This window comes from Glycine max, chromosome 16, assembly GCF_000004515.6.
Source record: "Glycine max cultivar Williams 82 chromosome 16, Glycine_max_v4.0, whole genome shotgun sequence".
NCBI classification, from domain to species: Eukaryota; Viridiplantae; Streptophyta; class Magnoliopsida; order Fabales; family Fabaceae; genus Glycine; species Glycine max.
In genome coordinates this window covers 37039084-37057578 of record NC_038252.2, presented here as the reverse complement: position 1 = coordinate 37057578, position 18495 = coordinate 37039084, and the positions used below count along the sequence as shown (strand labels likewise).

General features: G+C 33.3%; 2 protein-coding genes and 1 non-coding gene across 4 annotated transcripts; 2 read left to right on the top strand and 1 right to left on the bottom strand.

Moving 5' to 3' along the window:
• The first annotated feature begins 1016 nt into the window (after nt 1–1016).
• On the top strand, nt 1017–1132 carry LOC112999824 (U5 spliceosomal RNA). Its single transcript, XR_003265042.1, has one exon. It is a non-coding gene; the product is annotated as a U5 spliceosomal RNA (small nuclear RNA).
• A 1140-nt stretch (nt 1133–2272) lies between these two features.
• Nucleotides 2273–2919, bottom strand: D-II (Bowman-Birk proteinase isoinhibitor D-II). Its single transcript, NM_001249286.2, has one exon. The coding sequence runs from the start codon at nt 2731–2733 to the stop codon at nt 2407–2409; it is 327 nt and encodes a 108-aa protein (NP_001236215.2). The 5' UTR covers nt 2734–2919; the 3' UTR covers nt 2273–2406.
• A 4129-nt stretch (nt 2920–7048) lies between these two features.
• On the top strand, nt 7049–18003 carry LOC100810151 (uncharacterized). Of its 2 annotated transcripts, none has more exons than XM_026126225.2 (12): nt 7049–7277; nt 7594–8365; nt 9253–9356; nt 11089–11148; nt 11528–11578; nt 12237–12307; nt 13429–13793; nt 13973–14794; nt 15916–16178; nt 16250–16909; nt 17004–17618; nt 17704–18003. In XM_026126225.2, the coding sequence occupies exons 2-12, from the start codon at nt 7696–7698 to the stop codon at nt 17878–17880; spliced, it is 3858 nt and encodes a 1285-aa protein (XP_025982010.1). In that variant the 5' UTR covers nt 7049–7277; nt 7594–7695; the 3' UTR covers nt 17881–18003. The 2 variants fall into 2 exon arrangements, with proteins under 2 accessions (XP_025982010.1, XP_003549158.2); XM_003549110.5 differs by having other exon boundaries at nt 7605–8365; nt 17704–18002.
• Nucleotides 18004–18495: the final 492 nt, after the last annotated feature.

Sequence of the window (18495 nt, the reverse complement as noted above, 5' to 3'; positions counted from 1 at the left end):
CTAGTTGTTTGCAAATATTCATTTAATAACTAACTAAATTAAATATTCATTATTAAATAATGAGATATAAATATTTTTTTAACATGATATATCTTCTTTTCTTTAATATGAATTTAATTAACAGTTTTTCTTAACAGTAGATCTCTAACTTTGTAAATAGTTGGCAAACGTTTGTTGGGCAATGTCCAGTTTAATTCTGATCCAATATGCTAAAACACCAGAGCGTCAAGACGGAAGAAATAAGAAATATCTGGGTGTAAAAATATCAAAATCAAGTTGCGAAAGAGTCCTCAAATCAACACTTGCTAGCTCGTTAGATATGTACAACGTTCTAATTAAACAAATAATAATAATAATAACTTCTTTTTTTACAAGTAAGTTGATATCTTTAGGTCAATATATGCATAACTTTCTGGGCAAAGAAAGAATTGAGAAGATTATCTCATCTTACCTTTCCATATTATTGGGAGAATAAAAGGATACAAAGTGGAAGAAGATTAAGTTTCAGTTCCTCTCGCAACTAAATTATGAGTAGAAAAAAGAGGTTATTATGCATGCTTTTATAATACACAACAAGCACGTCGTCCTCAACTGGACGAGTTTTGTCGTTTCTACTTAAAGCTTATTATCATCATGTGTTTTTAGTTAACAAATTAAACCTAATTAAAGATAAACGTTATTTAGTAATAAGAGCAATATCTTGATTGGGATTATTAAATTGAGAGTCTGAATTATTGGAGTTGAAATAAGGAAGGCTTACAAATTCTTTATACTGTTGTTATTTTAGAAATATAATTTCGTTTCCAATATTTATTAAATTCAGAATGGTTGCTTATAGCTCTACTTAACCTGATTATATTCAGAATGAAATCAAAATTTTACCCTATCTTATGCATAAATATAACCGTGTCGTGCGAGATTACATTTATGACCAAAGCCCACATCGAATGGTACTACAATAGCAAGTGAACTGGTTACACTATAAAATGAAAAGGTTGTCAAGCAATTACTTACGGAACCGTGTGATGAACACAAAGCGAATTATTCTTTCGCCTTTTACTAAAGAATACCGTGTGTTCGTCACTCAAAGCGGTATACGCCTATTTTTGGAAGAGCACTCCAATGGAGGGCTCTGCAATTTCAGTGCAAATTTCGCTCATCTCTTTGTTCTGCTTCTTCAATTTGAAACTCAGCTGCTAGTTGTTTCAGTTCAGCTTCTTCACTGTGAAACAGAATTGCAACTGCTGCAACGTGGCTTAGATTGAACCATGCCACTCTTTAAATATTATTGAACGAATATTGATTCTGTTTTTGTTGAACAGATTAGTACCTTATGTTCGCTTGTATTTCCAAAGCCTCTCCGAGGAAGAGCTAAATAATAACCTTTTCCGGAAGAAAGGTTTATTTGAATGAGGGGAATAAATTAGGGAAGATACTTTGGAAATTTTTTATTGAAAACAGTACGGGGTCGATGAAAATGAAAATGTAGCAAAACATTATCTAATAGTGAATTGACTTATCGCAGAGTGACGTTTGATTAATTAAACTTAAGTTTTGTTGAAGTTATATATGGGATTTAGCATGAATATCCAGATGGATTGAGAAATGTGTGTACATGTAATGTCTTGTGTTCCTCGTTCTTCAATTATGCAAACTCTCTTCATACAGCGATTTGAGCAAATTCAGGAGCATTCATGAATTTTTGTATTGAAAAATTCAAGATCCAACACATTAAACAGGCCAACTATATTGTGGAATTATTGTTTCTCTTTTTCATGGAGAGCAAGGACATGCATTAATTTCTCAAAACCACTTCAAATTGTTGTTTCTTTTCATTTCTCTCACTTGAAATTTTTGTACTGATTTTTTTAATCCTTCCATTTATAAAAAAGAATCTTGATTAATTTAAAATTCAACTGAAAAATAAATTTAAAATTTGATAAAAAAAAATTTCACTAATGATGAAACTCATATTATTCAAATGATTCAAGTATATTAATTACATTTGTTCATTGGTTAAAAAGCTTGTTTGAGGCTCAATAGTCCCACATCAGTGAGAAGAGATAACAATCACTTGATGTTTTATTATAAAATACACTTTTCAAACTAATATGCTTCATACTCTTCGCAGCCTTAGCTTTTTACTAAGATCAGATATAGTTTATGTTCTTATCGGTTTAATATGTGGGCGATTGGCACAACCCATAATTAAGTTTGAACACACAAGTCGCATGAGAATGATAAAAATGACCCAAATTTGCTAAAATAAGAATAATAAAAATGACCAAATTTGCTAAAAGCAAATTACTGGCCACTGAGCTTTTATTTCTTGTTTTATTTGTCTCCCCTAACATAACAAACAAAGCCTAAAGGGGCTTCGTCCATTTGAGAGAGCTATTAGTTTTTCTAGTCATCTCTGGACTTGCAAGGTTTGTAGCAGAAGTCGTTGGTGTCAAGACAACGACACTGTCCTGGCTGTGAGCGTGTGCACATACAGCTCTTACAATCTGAGTGGCATGAATTCAGCCTAATATCTTCACAGCTGCATTGAGGAGGCATTGAGCGTGTGCACATGCAGAGATCACAGCATGGTTTTGAATACTCATCATCATCATAACTTGATGACTGATCACTTTTGAAGAAGCTCAGTTCCATGCGTGCAGCTGTAACCCCCACAAGGAAAAGAAGCAACAAACACACCTTTAGCACCACCATGTTGTTCTTCAAACTCATCTTTATTAATTGTTTTTGCTGTGAAGAGAAAAGAACCCGTGAAGTGAGTTATTTATATTAGAGGATTTGCAGATATGAAACGAGAGGTACTTCTGAGAGTTTTACTCTGTCGTGGAGTTACATGTCATGGCTTTTTTTACTACTGGATTACATTTGAAAGGTGGCACACATGCATGATATGGACATTGGTGTTGGTTCCACGATTACTAGGTGCTGTCTAGCTATATCTGCATCTTCTGCATGAAAAACAGGTCCAAGTATATTAGAAAATTAATCTAAGTATAATCAAAATTTTGAAATAGAATAGGAGAATTAGTTCATTATATTTGATGGGTGACTAATCAGTGTCTTATCAGAACCAAAACCGTGATTCAGAAATTAAAGGAGAAAATATTTAATTCTTATCTTTTTTTTAAAAAAAAATTAATTATCATCTTAAACATATATACAGCCCCAGCATTGAATTATTCTTTGTATTTTTTTTTCTTATTTTCTTTAACTGAAAATAGCATTTCATCATTTTCTTTTCTCTTTTTAAATAATAATATTCTTTCTTTCAATAGTTCTTTTTTGAACTTTAATATTTCCCAAAATTACTTATTTTTATACTGATCACCTTATTCTTAATTATAACATGTCTTTTATTTTTTATTTTTATGATGACATTTTAAAAAAAGTGTAACACGGTTGTGTCGAGCAGATCGAATTCCTAAAATCATGATTATATATACTCATTCATAAACTACAAATGGCCTAATGGAATATTTGCTATCATGAAGTTGAAGGAGAAATTTCTTAGCCCTACTTTTTTTAATTATTTTCAATTTCAACTCATTTAATTTTATTTCTACTATTCCACTTCCAAATGTACTTAGATTACTTTCTTAATCCAACCTTTTTTATTCAACTCATTGCAATTTTTATAATTTCTACTGTTCCACTTTCAAATACACTTAGATTATCTCATTGTAGTCACAGGGAATAATATATTTAATGGAATAATTTATGTTGTATTTTTATGTAAAATTTCTTTTAATTAATATAATTACCTATTATGAGTAAAATTAATCTCCAACGCATGAATTTGAAAGCATCCATATGATGTCTGATCCAGACCAAAAAAAATGTACTTAGATTAATTCTCTAAGAACTTCTTAATACCATGCAGAAGAACATGCAAATAGACAACGCCTAGCAATCGTGGAAGCAACCTAAACCTTCATATCGTGCATGTGTGCCACCTTTCCAAGTATGCAGAAAAGGCATGACATTACTGCTCCAAGACAAAGTAAAACTCTCATTATGTGTCACATTCCATATACAAATCCACTTATAAACATAAATAACTCACTTCCCGGGCTATTTTCACTTCAAAATTAAGAAGAAAAAAAAAAGGGTTTAAACAACATGATGGTGCTAAAGGTGGGTTTCTTGCTACTTTTCCTTGTAGGAGTTACTAGTTTAAAATTTAGTTAAATAACCATTTTTGTCTTGGGTTGAGTAATAGTAAATTGGTTTCTCAAAAATAAAAATTTAAATTTTAATTCCAAAAAAAATATGATGAGTTTATTCTTTTGTTAATTTTCGTTTATTACTATTAATGAAAAAACATACATGATAAAAAAAATGAAAATTCAATATAATTGTTAAATAGATTGAATTAAAATATCAATAAATTTACCGTTGAATTAAAATATTCATTAGATCAAAATGTCATTCATTTTTTTATTGAACCAAAATATCTGTAATTTTTTTAAATCAAAATGTTAATATATTTTCTGAAAACAAGTCTATTTGATTGATTATAAAAAATATTTAGATAAATTTACTTGAAATTAAAAAATTGTAATATTTTTATCCGTTATTTTAGTTATTTATCATATTAATAAGAATAACATGATATTTTAACTATAGCAAAAAAGTAAAATTCTCACCTCTCTCCGAATTTTTTTTATGAAAAACTTGTTAAAAAACATTCTTGAAAAACATTATTTTACCGGAATCTTAATATTTTTTAAAAAAACGGATATCAATTAAACATCAAAAATTAAGATTTCTAATCCAAGATTATCAGAAAACTCAAAATTTCTTCTCTAGCAAATGTCTCCTCAAGGAATTAGGATGATGACGTGGAAAGTTTCACAGAATGGTTTGAATGTGCAATGCAATTTGAATGTGGAGACAGGTTTGCACTGTCTCAGGGGCTGCACTATAGAGAGGCAAGTCTGGTCTTATTTTTGCAATTCTCTAAATGATTCGTTCGATAGTCATGATTGCAGAATGTGACTTTTAAATAACTTGGGATCATGTCGTGATCAAGATTACAATTATTGGAACATTTATTTTCTTTGGAGTCACTTTGTCTTTTCTCTAGAAGTATTCTAATGAGTATATCTTCTTAAATAAGAGGATGCATGCAAAGGACATCGTAGAAGGTATCTCTAATTAATATGGTGGATTCTATTGTTAAAAAAAATTGTACAATGATAAGATCATTCATGGTTTACAAGGTCGGAAGCAAGTTGTTAGTTATTGGCAGCCACCTTCACCAAGGCAGAGTTCAAACTTAACAGTGATGATGCAGTAGTAGTTATGGGGGTGTAGCGGTTTGTGGAGGTATCATTAGGAATGAGAATGATTGCAATTATTTTTTTCATATGCTTTTAAGCTCAGATTATACTCCAATATTACACAGGCATAGTTGTGGGCAATTGCAATTGGAATCTAGCTTGCATATATGGTCAAGGGGTTTCAAAGAATTGGAGGTTGAATATAATTCTAAGACTACCGTACATTGATCTACTTTCAGCATGGATGTTTATCAACTCATATAGTGTTCAAATTGGCCAGTTTGGTGAAGGACTTTGAACACAAAGGGGAGGGATGTATGTATTCCTAAAAGCACATATATATGTGACGAGGGAAACCAAGTAGCGGACCTATTGTCTAAGCATGGTCTTAATATTGACCCTCATGGTTATGTCTTAATTAATATTTGTCAAGAAAAATCCATTTAGGATACATTTTATTAGAAAGTGAATTTTTTAATGAGATTAACTCAATTCTAAAAAACGTCTTGTAAAATAAAGATTACTTTTTATTTATATAATTTATTTTGACATTATATTTTTATTCAATGTGGATTTTAAATAAATTGTTTTGGATGTCTTAGTTCCTGTCTTTCACAAAAAATAATAATATATTTCACACTAAACTAACCTTAAATGAAAAACTCATTTTGAATTGGATTAGGATTTTGATGGACACTAAAGTTGGATTTGAATCGAGTTTGAATATGTAAGCCCTACCCTTTAACTTACACCTCTATCCTTTGAAACTAGCTTGCGATATATATATATATATATATATATATATATATATATATATATATATATATATATATATATATATATATAAAAGTTTAAATTTCATTTTCATATTTTTATTTTTATAATAATTAAAATATACAAATTACAAAAAAATTAAATTATAAAATTAATATTATACATTTAATATAAAATATTATATAATTCTTAAATATTTTATTTTCAAGATATTTATTATTTATTAATCTTTAAATTTTATTTGAATTAAAATGTAATTAATAACTTAATATATAATTTATTTAAAAATATATAAATAATTAAATATATAAAAAAAGTGTGTTTCTAACAAATTTTCTCAAATATAATAAAATCTAACAAAAACGAAGTTAGATGCAATTTTTTTTCCACCTCTCTTAAATCCATCCCAAATACACCCCAACGCACTAGTATCGACCCAGTGGTAAGAGGGTTTGGATAAGTCATGAGATTTTAATTTTGTTGCTTGTACAAAATAATTCTAAATACATTCATATTTTAAATAGAAAAAAAAAAAAGAAGCGAGTATGAGGAATAATCTTGTTGCTATCGTTGTACAAAATAATTTCAAATACACTCATATTTTAAACATGCAAAAAAAAAAAAAGGGGAGTGCAAGAAAGTTTCTCATAAGTTTTCTCAAATCTAATGAAATCCAACAAAAAACAAAGTTAGGTATAAATATGTTATTTTTGTCTCTCTTAAACCCATCTCAAATAAGTCCACACAAGATTAACCTACTGATCAGAAAAGAAATTTTAGAAGCTTACACAAGATCCTAGGTTCTAGTCTAAGCATCATCATTGTTGGAAAAAAAAAGCATACCTTATCTTTTATAGAAATGGAAAATGAAGAGTTAAACACCGGGACCCATCCCATTGCCACATATACCTAAGTAAGTAAAAAAAGACATGCCTGAAAATAAGTTATTTTATGTGGTCTTGTGGGGCCATTCCGTTTGCTTTTGTGTTAGATTCGTGCCTGTTGTACTTTTCACCGTTTTATGCTCTGTTTCAGTGAACAACAACGCTGCTTCTTCACTCTGCCCAGAGACACGCACACTGCTCAGTACTCTGTACTGCACTAATCAGCTATAACTCTCTCAAATCTCTGCTTCTTCTAGAATCTTCCACGGTACTTTCTCAACACTGTCACTCTCAGTCAACGCAACCTCTTCACCGGGTATCTACTCTCTCTCTCTCTGTCTCTCTCTCTCTGTTTTTCTTTCCGTTCCCCAAATTACATGATGTTAGTTTTTGTTTATGTCGTTGAAGACGATGATTTTATAGGGGTTTTCGTTCCATTTTGTTTCTGAATGTGTGTTTCCTTTTTGTATGTTATATTCTCTCTGATTATTCTTGGTGCTTTCGGCTTCCCTCTGATTCATTTCAGGTTTCAACGGCAATAGAAAATGCATGTCGTTTTTTTTTCTTGCTCTTATTATTTTCTGTTGTCAATCTGTCATTTTTTTTAATGAATTTTGATTGTTTTGTTGGAGATTGGCAACAGAGAGAACATGTGAATAGGGAAATTTGCAAGGTGGAAGACTGAAAGCATTTAGTGGAGGAGGTTGGATTTAGGGTCATTTAGGATAGGTAGGATGGGTGATGAACCTCATGCTGGTTCTTTCGGGCTGGAGGAAATTTATGGGGGGGTTCCGACCCCCATGAGAAGGAAAAGGAAATACAGGACAAAGAAAAAGGAATATCAAGGATGGGGATCGACTTCCCTTATTTGGTTTCTCGAATCCATTGGTAGAGATACCAGCACCGAGATAACTCAAAGTGAGGTTGCAAATATTGTAATGGAGTATGTTAAGCAGCACAACCTCTTTCATAAGACAAAAAAGAAGAGAATTGAGTGTGATGAGAAGCTGCATTTGCTGTTTGGGAGGAAGACCATTAGCCGGCTGAAAATCAATGACTTGCTTGAGTCACACTTTGCGGAGAACTGTGAGGAGTCCTCTGATGGTATTTTCTTTGACTCAGAAGATGATGAGAGTGCCTTAACAGCTTGTGAAACCCCGAGAACAGCACCTTCGGAGAGGAAGAGTCAACCAAAGAAACCAGCTTTTGAAAAACCAAGGAGCTGTTTTGCTGCCATTGTTCCTGCCAACATCAAGCTTGTTTATTTGAAGAGGAGTCTAGTTGAGGACCTTTTAAAGGACCCTGAAACTTTTGAGACTAAAGTAGTTGGAAGCTTCATAAGAATCAGATGTGACCCAAATGATTACCTTCAGAAAAACTCACACCAGCTTTTGCAAGTCACAGGTAATTTGGCTGCTGTTGGTTGATTATGACATTGCATTCTAATAAATGCTTCCCCCCCCCCCCCCCCCCCCCCCCCCCCCGCCTAAATATACACTTCACTTTGAATAGGAATGTTCATCAACTGCTTAAGTTGAATACTTATGTTTGTAAGAAACAGAGGTTACAAACTGAAATGTACTTAATTACTTCTTTTTACATCATTAGTTTTTAGGTCACATGTATATGATGAAAACTGCTTAAGCTTTCAGTTTTTAGGCCAACTGAAATGTACTTTTTTGTACATCATTAGTTTTTTGCATTGTCTGGATTGAAAATTTTGGACTATTTGAAATGATGACAGTGAACAAAATTATCTAATCCTACAACATCACGCTGGTTGGGACTTGGGATTCTCATAAATGAAGCCAATCCCAATGTGCTTATTATTTTGTACTCTATTTTGCATTATTAGTATAGGTCAAGGCCTGGTGTGGTTTGTCCTAATTGAATGATTTGGACTATTCACCATGAATGACAATGAACAAAGCAATCTAATCCAATAACCTCAGGCTGGGTGGGATTTAAATAACTGGGAAAAAATTGTACTTAATTGTGTACTGCTTTTTGACATCATTAATTTAGGTCACGTGTCAGTTATGATTCATCCTAATTGAATACTTTAGACTATTCACAATGAATAACTGAACAAAAAATCTAATCTATATGGTTCCCTATTAATTTTCTTTGGGCTCCTTCCGGAAATTATTTCTCTTAGTGTTTTGTATCAATCTATTATTTCTTCATGAATTTTGAATGCAATTGACAGTTGAATATGACAGATATAGAACAATTAGGCAATGATATTTAATTCTTCTAATTAGCTGAATTTTTTCTGCGCTACCATCCAGGTATGAAGAAGAGTTCTGAAGTAAAGGGGGAAATTCACCTTCAAGCTTCTGGTTTCATTAAAGACATCAGGATTCAAATGCTTTCAGATGATAATTTCTCTGTGGTACAGTTAATATGTCTTGCTACTTTCAGTTTTAGCTTTATTTAGCAAAAATTGTAGACTCTGTTAATGAGGGTTAACTCAACTAGTAGGATCAAATTTTATCAACTTGAACCCAGTTTGAATAAACTCTTAGCAAGCATTTATAAGATAAGAAAATAAAGAGGTTTAATGAATCAAACTTCTCCCATTAGTTTTTTAGAAGCTCCCTAATCTAATTGTCCAGAAGCTAGGTGCATAAGTTGATTTTAACTTTAAGGGAGAAATTTGACGCATTTTACCTCATATTTTTTTTTCTCCTATAAGTGTTTGTTGATAAATTTTTCTGAATGAGGCCTTAATGGTCTATTGACTCAAAGGTCTTGGGTTTGTTTCATGCTAGTGATCTCTCATTGGTATGTCATTTGTAACTGTAAGTGCCATTTTAAATGGCCTCTCATTGGTATGTCACTTGTAACTGTAAGCATCATTTTGAATGGCTTGTGCTATGCCATGAACTTGGAATGCAGAAACTTTTTCTCCCCTTAAATTTTCTTGTACCCAAAAAAGAAAAAAAATGTTGACTCTGGTGTAAGCCAAAACTGCCAAGTTGTCTGTGTGTAATCATTGTTCTTGATCAATTTCTATCAAATTAATGCTGGAATACTTCATTGACAGTTTCAAATAGGCACATGTTAGCTGGAAGTTGATGGTTGGTTAGATATTCTTTTCTGCTGATTATCTTCAATACTATCATTTTGTATCCTAAATATTTTTCTTAATAATGTGAAGATTAATTATGGATGTGATGAATGCATAAGGTCTGCCAGTAACCATGCCTGATAGAGGTAATGCCAAATAAATGGTAAAGCAAAACAGGACTCCGGGGGTGTGGGAAGGGGGGAGGGGGAGTTCTATGCATCATAATGGTATATGTTGTCTTCTGACTATAGCAATTAAATAAGAATGGGAAAACATCTTATCATTAATAAAGTTCTAGAAAGTGATTCAAGTTTTGATATAACTTTTTGAACCAACTTAGAGAATCTGAAGAGACAAAGTATACTTCTTCAAGCTTTTATTCTAGTACCAATTGGTGCAAAACTAAAATGTGGGAGAAATAAAGGACGGGGTGGGAACTAGAAGAAAGAAATTGATATAAAAGTAGTCTTGTTAAGTTTTAGTAAAGCCAGTACCTTGCTCTAAACTTTGGGGGTCTGGGGTAGCTGCTGCTATTTTACAAAACCGCATCTTCATTCTAACCTGCAACTACAGGGTTTATTTATGGATAGTCTCAAGGACAAACCTAAAATATAACAGACAATAATCTAAAGTTAGTGTCAAGTCATGTAGGAAAATGCAAAGCTTAGAAATTAAATGGAAGTCTGAGAAATAGGACAAGGAGCAAAATGGTTTGGAAATTCTTTTACTAAAACAAAACTCGAAGTAACTACCATACAAATTCCGAACTCCATGCTCTACTTTGGAAAAAGTACTTTCTATTATCAACATTAATAAGCTAATAATTATTGTCATTTTTTTATATAAATTTGTTTTACTTGCTAAAATAGTTTAAATAAGTGTTGAGTGCTTACAAATAAATAGCATACTTTTGCATAAGAATCACAACTTTGTGTAGCTACTTTATACTATCTTCTCAATGATATTATCATTTTCAAGACCTTTCTGCTTTCCGTATCTGTATTATTCTGCCTTTAAATTTTTTGGGTTTGAGATTATGTGACTTTGGTTTCAGGAGGAGTGTGAGGATTTGCACCAAAGAGTAAAAGATTGCTTGGTCAAGAGACCTATGATTGTAAGCTCTTTTTATTGCTTTGAATTATTCTAAAATTGTGAAATTCCTGCAGCACTAGAACAATCCACTTCCATAAATTGTGAAGTGAAAGGAATACAGAACACAATGTATTCTGTATACATGCAAGTCTGTTTTACTCTAGATACTAGATATTTTGTCTGATTCTTTTTCAATGAACAATTTACCAAATTTATTGATTGAATTGAAATGGTTGTTTCAGAAATCATTGGATTATTCTTATAAATTGTTGAATCTTTTTTGCTTTCTGTCAATTCATCTATCTTTTTAATTTAAATTTAATAAATAGAAATTTGAAAAAAAAAATATTTTCGTCAAGACAATGAATCTAAATAATGACATTTTCTTTTATACATGGTAGGTGGATATGGAGCAGACAGCTAGAGTATTGCATGAGGATATGACTAGGCATGTATGTACTGAACTGTAACTGAACCTTCTGTTTTGATTGCTTTCATTTATGTTTCTGTTCATGATTTTCTCATAATTTTACGAGCTAATTTTTGAATCGTGAATATAATCAAATTGTAAGATTAAGGGAGGACACAATGAAAAACAGCTTGAACTATATCATATAAATGATAAATAATGTATAGTTTTCAATATAACATTTTTTACCAATAAATTGACAAAATAGCTTGACCACAAGTCTCACAAAGCAAAATCATTACACATAATTGAGTTTGTGAAGCCTCTATTTAAGAAGGATGAAAAAGAGCAACGGAATGTCCTATTTCTTCCTGTAGCCAACGTCACCTAGTTCATGTTTGGTAATAGATCATTTTATGGAAATAATTTCTGCCTTTGAAAGGTGGTATAAATAAGTGACCTCAAAATAAGCTGAAGTAAACACACACCTAATGGGAAAAGACTTGGTTACTGTTGTATACTATAAGAAGGCAGCTGGAGTCATTTTGCAGGCAGTCCCACTTTTTACTCCATGTGTTGGTGTTTGTATATATGCTGATGATTTTTGTTGTAACATGTTTATGCACCAGGAAAAACCAAAATTCAGTTCTATAGCAGCTTGCATTTTTTATACTTCTTTTTATGTGATGATTTTGTTTTAGTGGCTTGCAAGAGAACTTATTCTGCTACAAAATCTTATTGATCAAGCTAATGAAAAGGGTTGGCGCAGAGAATATCCTTTTCTGATATTTATTAGATTGACGAATTTTCTATATTGTGGTAATGTCTCCCCATCCATTTTTGCATCAAAAGATAGCAACAATCTAGTTAACGCATTACACCACTCTTGTTATACAACTAAATTTGTTCTCTAATAGATACTTCATACTTATTAACTGTACTATTTGTCATAAATAAAACCATTGGCTACTTATTGCAATCTATATACATAGTAGCCAATAACAACTTCATGATCCTTGATTGTATATATTTCTAATTCTAATTTTATTTGTTTATTTTTGCAAATACTAATACTGATTTGCTTGTTCAACTAATAAATAAATAAATAAAATGTTGACTATTGTTGATATTGGGAAAAATGCAAGTGTCACATTGATCAGAAATATTGTCCAAATAGGTAACCCTTATCTTATGAACTAACCTTTGAGTTGAGTTAGATTCAATCCCAAATTGTAAGGTGGTATCAAAGCCTATCCTAGATTCAATATTGAGCCACCTACCATATTATTTGCACATCAAGTCTCACATTATTAGAGATAGATGTATGAATCGTGCATATAAATGGGGGGCAACTTTCACCCTATGAACTAGCTTTTAGGGTTGAGTTAGACAGAAACTCAAACTGTATGAGTTGGTCACCTAATTGATTTGAGCCATCAAATCAATTCTTGTTCAGTCTGTGTTTCATCTGACAGTTGCATAATTCTTCTTTAATCTGTCTAATATTTCCTGCATCAATTCTTTCAGTATTATTGTAGGATAGTTTTACTTTTAGGGTGAAGCATATTTCTCTTCTGAACCACATCACATACCTTGGATATTTACTCAATTTCTCTCCTAACCCCAACCACCTGAGTTATGCCCAGGTGGCATGGGAGAGGAGAGGGGGCAATCTCTGTGCTTCTATATGGCTTTCACTTAGTCTTTTTTTCAGTAAAGTAGTATACATACTCCTGAATTAAAAAGCAATCAATTGTGGTGATGAACATTGTGTTTTAAAATTCTGTCTTGTCATGTGTATAATGCTATTGCTTTGTTTACCGATCCTTTTTAAGTCAAAAACTGTAAGAAAGGTTTTCTATGAAGAAAGGATTCCTTAATCATTGGCAGTACACTGGACGAGTACCTACGAAGAAGGGAGAAGCTTCAGAGTCCTGACGAGCAGGAACGGTTATTGCGTGAATTTCCTCAAGTTATTGCAGATGAGCAAAAATCAGAATCTACAACACCAGATGTTCTAGATAAAAACGTAGAAAACAATTTACAGGAGTTCTGGCAGGCTACCTATACAAAATCATCTTCAGTGACTGAGGTCCCAAATGCTGTTGCAAATACAAAATTGGATATTGCTGATCTTGTAAAACAACAGAGAAATTCACCAAAGTCAATGTCCATTCCCCGCAGAGCACCAGAAGTTCCTCTTTTGGATATGACAAATAATAGCACTATGTTGAATTGCATTTCTCGAGACACCACAGGTTTGTTATAAACATTCTTCTTTTTCCATGATTCTTTATGGTAATACCTATCTTTTGCCCAGCATCTCTCTCTTTCTCTCTCTGTAATTTAAAAATATTGTATCTCTTAATGGATACCAACCGACTCATCTTAGTCCATGCTAATGTCATTCTTTAATGTTCTTGGCATCTTTTGGCAGAGCACCAATCCCGTGGCTTATCTGTCCAACTGCCACCACTTCAACAAACAGACTTTGCATATAAGAATGACATGTCTAAGCCAGCCAATTCACATGAAGCGAAAATCTCTCAAGCACTGCCTGACAAACAGATGTGGTCATCTCAGATTCGAGTTATAAGGCTAAGTGATGGCTTACCTGTCCAACAGCCACCAGAGCAACAAACAGACTTTGCATATAACAATGGAACATCTAAGCCAGTCGAATCACAGGAAGGGAAGATCTCTCAAGCACTGCCCAGCAAACAGATACGGCCATCTCAGCTTGAAGTTATAGAGCTATGTGATGACTTATCTGTCCAACAGCCTCCAGAGCAACAAACAAACTTCACATATAAGAATGGCATGTCTAAGCCAGCCGAATCACATGAAGTGAAGATCTCTCAAGCACTGCCCAACAAACAGATACTGCAATCACAGCTCGATGTTATAGAGCTAAGTGATGGCTTACCTGTTCAGCAGCTGCCAGAGCAACAAATAAATTTTGCATATAAGAATGACATGTCTAAGCCAGCTGAATTGCATGAAGTGAAGATCTCTCAAGCACAGTCCAACAAACAAATACAGCCATCTCAGATTCAAGTTATAGAGCTAAGTGATGACGATGATGAAGAAAATGAAAAACCAAGTACTGCAAAACTGGTTCCTTCTGTGCAATCGGATACCTTGATGTGGCATTACAGAGATCCCATGGGAAATGTACAAGGACCATTTTCCTTAATTTCTCTGAAACGTTGGAGTGATGCTGGCTACTTTCCCCGACATTTCAAGGTCTGGAAGTCAGGTAATAGGCAGGATGAAGATGTATTACTGGTGAACATACTAGCCCAATTTTTCCCCCTTTAGTCAAATTGCTTATTGATGCACATTGTAAAATCCAGGTCAATAATTGTGTTGTGATTACCAGGTAACTGCAATTGTAACTAGAAACTCATGCTCTCTAACTGAATTGTTGTTCCTCCCTCCCCCCTTGCTTGTCTACCTCTTGACCTTGTCAAGATGAATCGATAACATTGAATCATATTCATACATGGTGCATCTGAATTCTGAATGTTAGATTGTTTGGGCAATGTGGAGCGATGTTGCAATGCTCCTTACCAGGCTATGGTTGTCCAAACTAATGATTGTTTAAGCTATAGTGAAAATATCAACTTGGCAAGGAGGTTGATGCAATAGACATGACTCCACCATACTTAGGGAATTGTCAATGAGCTTGCACGATATCTTCTCAGACTTGAATTACAAACAAGCTGGTACCAATATGTAAATTTATGACTATTCTCAACGTTACTTTAGGATTCTTGCTCCCTCGTTGAGTGGTTGATACAAGTTGTTCCTTGTTGGATAGGGTTGAGTACCTAAAAGGGAACTCTAAAGCAAGGTTATCAAATTAAGATTTGAATCATGAATCTAAAGGATATATAGTGTTTGAAATAAAAATTCTTGAAATAGATTAAAACAACTTAACTACAAGTCTTATAAAACAAAATTATTAGCTATGATTTGTGAAGCTTTTATTTTAGAAGAATGTAACAAAGTCTTATCTTATTATGTGAGGTTGGTTATATGGATCACATGATGTTATTTGGTAAGATTATAAACTAAGTTTTAGAAATATTATTAAGCATGAGATCATCCTTTACGATTTCTTCTAATATTCTTTTTGGTCTTTCTTTTCTCCCTATCATTGTATTAAAAATCATTTAATTTATTATTTTAATTGGCACATCTTGTATTTTCTTTGTATATCTCCATATCATTTTAACCGGTTTTTCATCATATTTTAGAAGAATGAAAACAAAGTAATTAAATAGCTAAATAAAGTGCATGCATTGAATGAGTGTGATAAATAAAGTAGTAGAATAAAAAAAAAAGTAATTTCAAAAGTGTTTCTTCAATTCCTAGGGAGACAAGTTAGTGATGATGCGGAAAAAGTTCATCAGCGTCGAAGGCCGACAATATCTGCACGTAGACAACGGGTCGCTACAACTGTTGTTGAGGATGTTAACCTTGTTGATCATGGTGCTGATGAGGTTCGTGAGGAGCCTCAGGTGCCAACTACTGATGATGGAGGTGCAGATACGAAGGGTTTTCCAGGCGGGCCCCAAGATACATCAGTGTTGTTGAATTATGTTTATCATGTGGCAGCCTCAGTTTGGACAGGAGAGGTGGTTATTTATTGAATTAAATAATATTTGAATAACTATTTATCATTTAACCCGAAGTAATTTTTTTTCAGGAACGTCCTACGTTGAAGTTGGTATCTCATGGGAGGAAGGTAGAGAAATTTGGAAAGCCTGTACCTGAGATTGAAGGCATAGTAGCTGCTACAGGATTAAGTTCTCTGATTACTTGTTCGTTGGACACTGGTGACAGAGGACTTGTATCTGCTTTTGTCGAGAGGTGGCACAAGGAAACAAGTAGTTTCCATTTACCGATAGGAGAGGTGACTATAACCCTCGATGATGTGGCATCCTTGTTACATCTGCCAATTGTAGGTGCCTTCCATACCTTCGATCCTCTTGATGTAGACCAAGCTATAGAGTTATTAGTTGAGTTGCTTGAAGTGAGTACAAAAGAAGCAAAAGATGAGACTAACCAATGCAGAGGGGCGTATGTTCGCTTAGCTTGGCTACGAGACATTTATCGTAGCAAATGTGACGCAAGACAATGGACTTTAGCTGCTCGAGCTTATTTATTGCATCTAGTAGGTTGTACACTCTTTGCTAACAAGAGTGCCACACACATCAATGTGGTATTCTTAGACGCATTTCGTGACCTCAGCCAATCTGGAAGTTATTCATGGGGAGCAGCTGCACTAGTCCATATGTATGAGAATTTGAATGATGCGTCAAAACATACGACAAAACATCTTGCAGGTTATATCACTCTATTACAGGTAATTATAATTTATTTTACCTTTAGTTATTAATTTTATACTTTATATTTACTATTGATTAGAATTTTAATTTGTTTTTTATAATTTTGTGCAGTGTTGGATTTACGAGCATTTTCCTACAATCGCTTCCACTGTTGTTGATGACGATTATCATGAAAGGAAACCACGTGCTTGTCGATGGAAGTCTGGGAAGACATTACCAGTGTTGACATATCGTAAGCACTTGGATAGATTGACGTCAGATGCTGTTTGTTGGATTCCTTATGGTGAACATCGTTCATCTAGAGAATTTGAGCTCATCTCATTATTTTCCGGACATATTAGATGGGGTTTATCTATTGTCGTACACCGATCAGAGAGGGTAGTGCGACAGTTCGGTTATGTGCAGACCATTCCTCCATATCTGGCTACTCCATCCTTATCTATGGAGGAGATTGACGATAGATGGCTTCATTTTTCAGAATACCTTGCACCGGTTGGACAAATTTGTAGTGCTCCTGGACAGTGTGCAGCAGACTATATGGAGTGGTTCTATAGGATATCCCACCCTTTCATGATTCCAACACAGCCTGAGGAGCCTCCTAGACATCCACCTGTGATGCATGATGATACATTTTTTGTACCAAATCCTCCTCAGCAAGTCGTGGATGCTATGCCAGAACCACCTGCACCTACAACTACTAATGTAGATATGCCTCGACATGCAGTGGTATAATATTATTTCAATTTATTGTTAGTCATTTTTTGTGTCATGCTTTCAATAATTTATTTTTACCTTGTTGTCAATGTCGTAGGATGCTTGCCAACAGATAGCAAAAAAATTGGAACACGTGATCAACATGAAGATGGTTACTGTTGGAACTGAAGCATGTACTCTGATTGAGCACTGCCTGAGATTGGCTAGGGGTGTCACTGAGCAAAAAAATGTTTATATTCGGTCGAGACGAATAAGGGATACACATGACACATGAAGATAGTTGGGATTGATTAAGTAGTATAGGATATATGTATGCAATATGACTTACCAATGTTTAATATTTGTCATTATTTGCCAAGCTTCGTATGTTATCACTAAGGTTTTAATTTGCATTTATGTAGTATTTGACTATTAAGTTCTTCGCCTAAATAGATTATGTTAAACCCTAATTCCTAAATTGAGTAAACCCTTAGTCAATCATAAAGCATAAATCCTAATCATGTAAACCCAAAACTAATTAAGCCGTAAACCCTAAAAACTAACTCTTAACTAAGTCAATCATAAACCCTAAACTCAATAAGCCATACCCATTAAATCTAACACTAAAATAAGTCTACTCTAACCCCAATACTGCATAAACATTAAACCCTAAATCTTAAATCATATATCCTAAACCATAAATCCTATATTATGAACAATAAAACATAAACCCTAAACAATACACACTAAACCAAAAACTCTTAACCCTAAGCCATAAACCCGTACAACAAACAAACTAAACCCTCAACATTTATCCCTAAAATAAGTAAACCTTAAATCATGTAAACCATAAATCCCATAATTATTTCTTTCTTTTATGTTTGGTAAATCTATCTTTTTTCTAATTTGA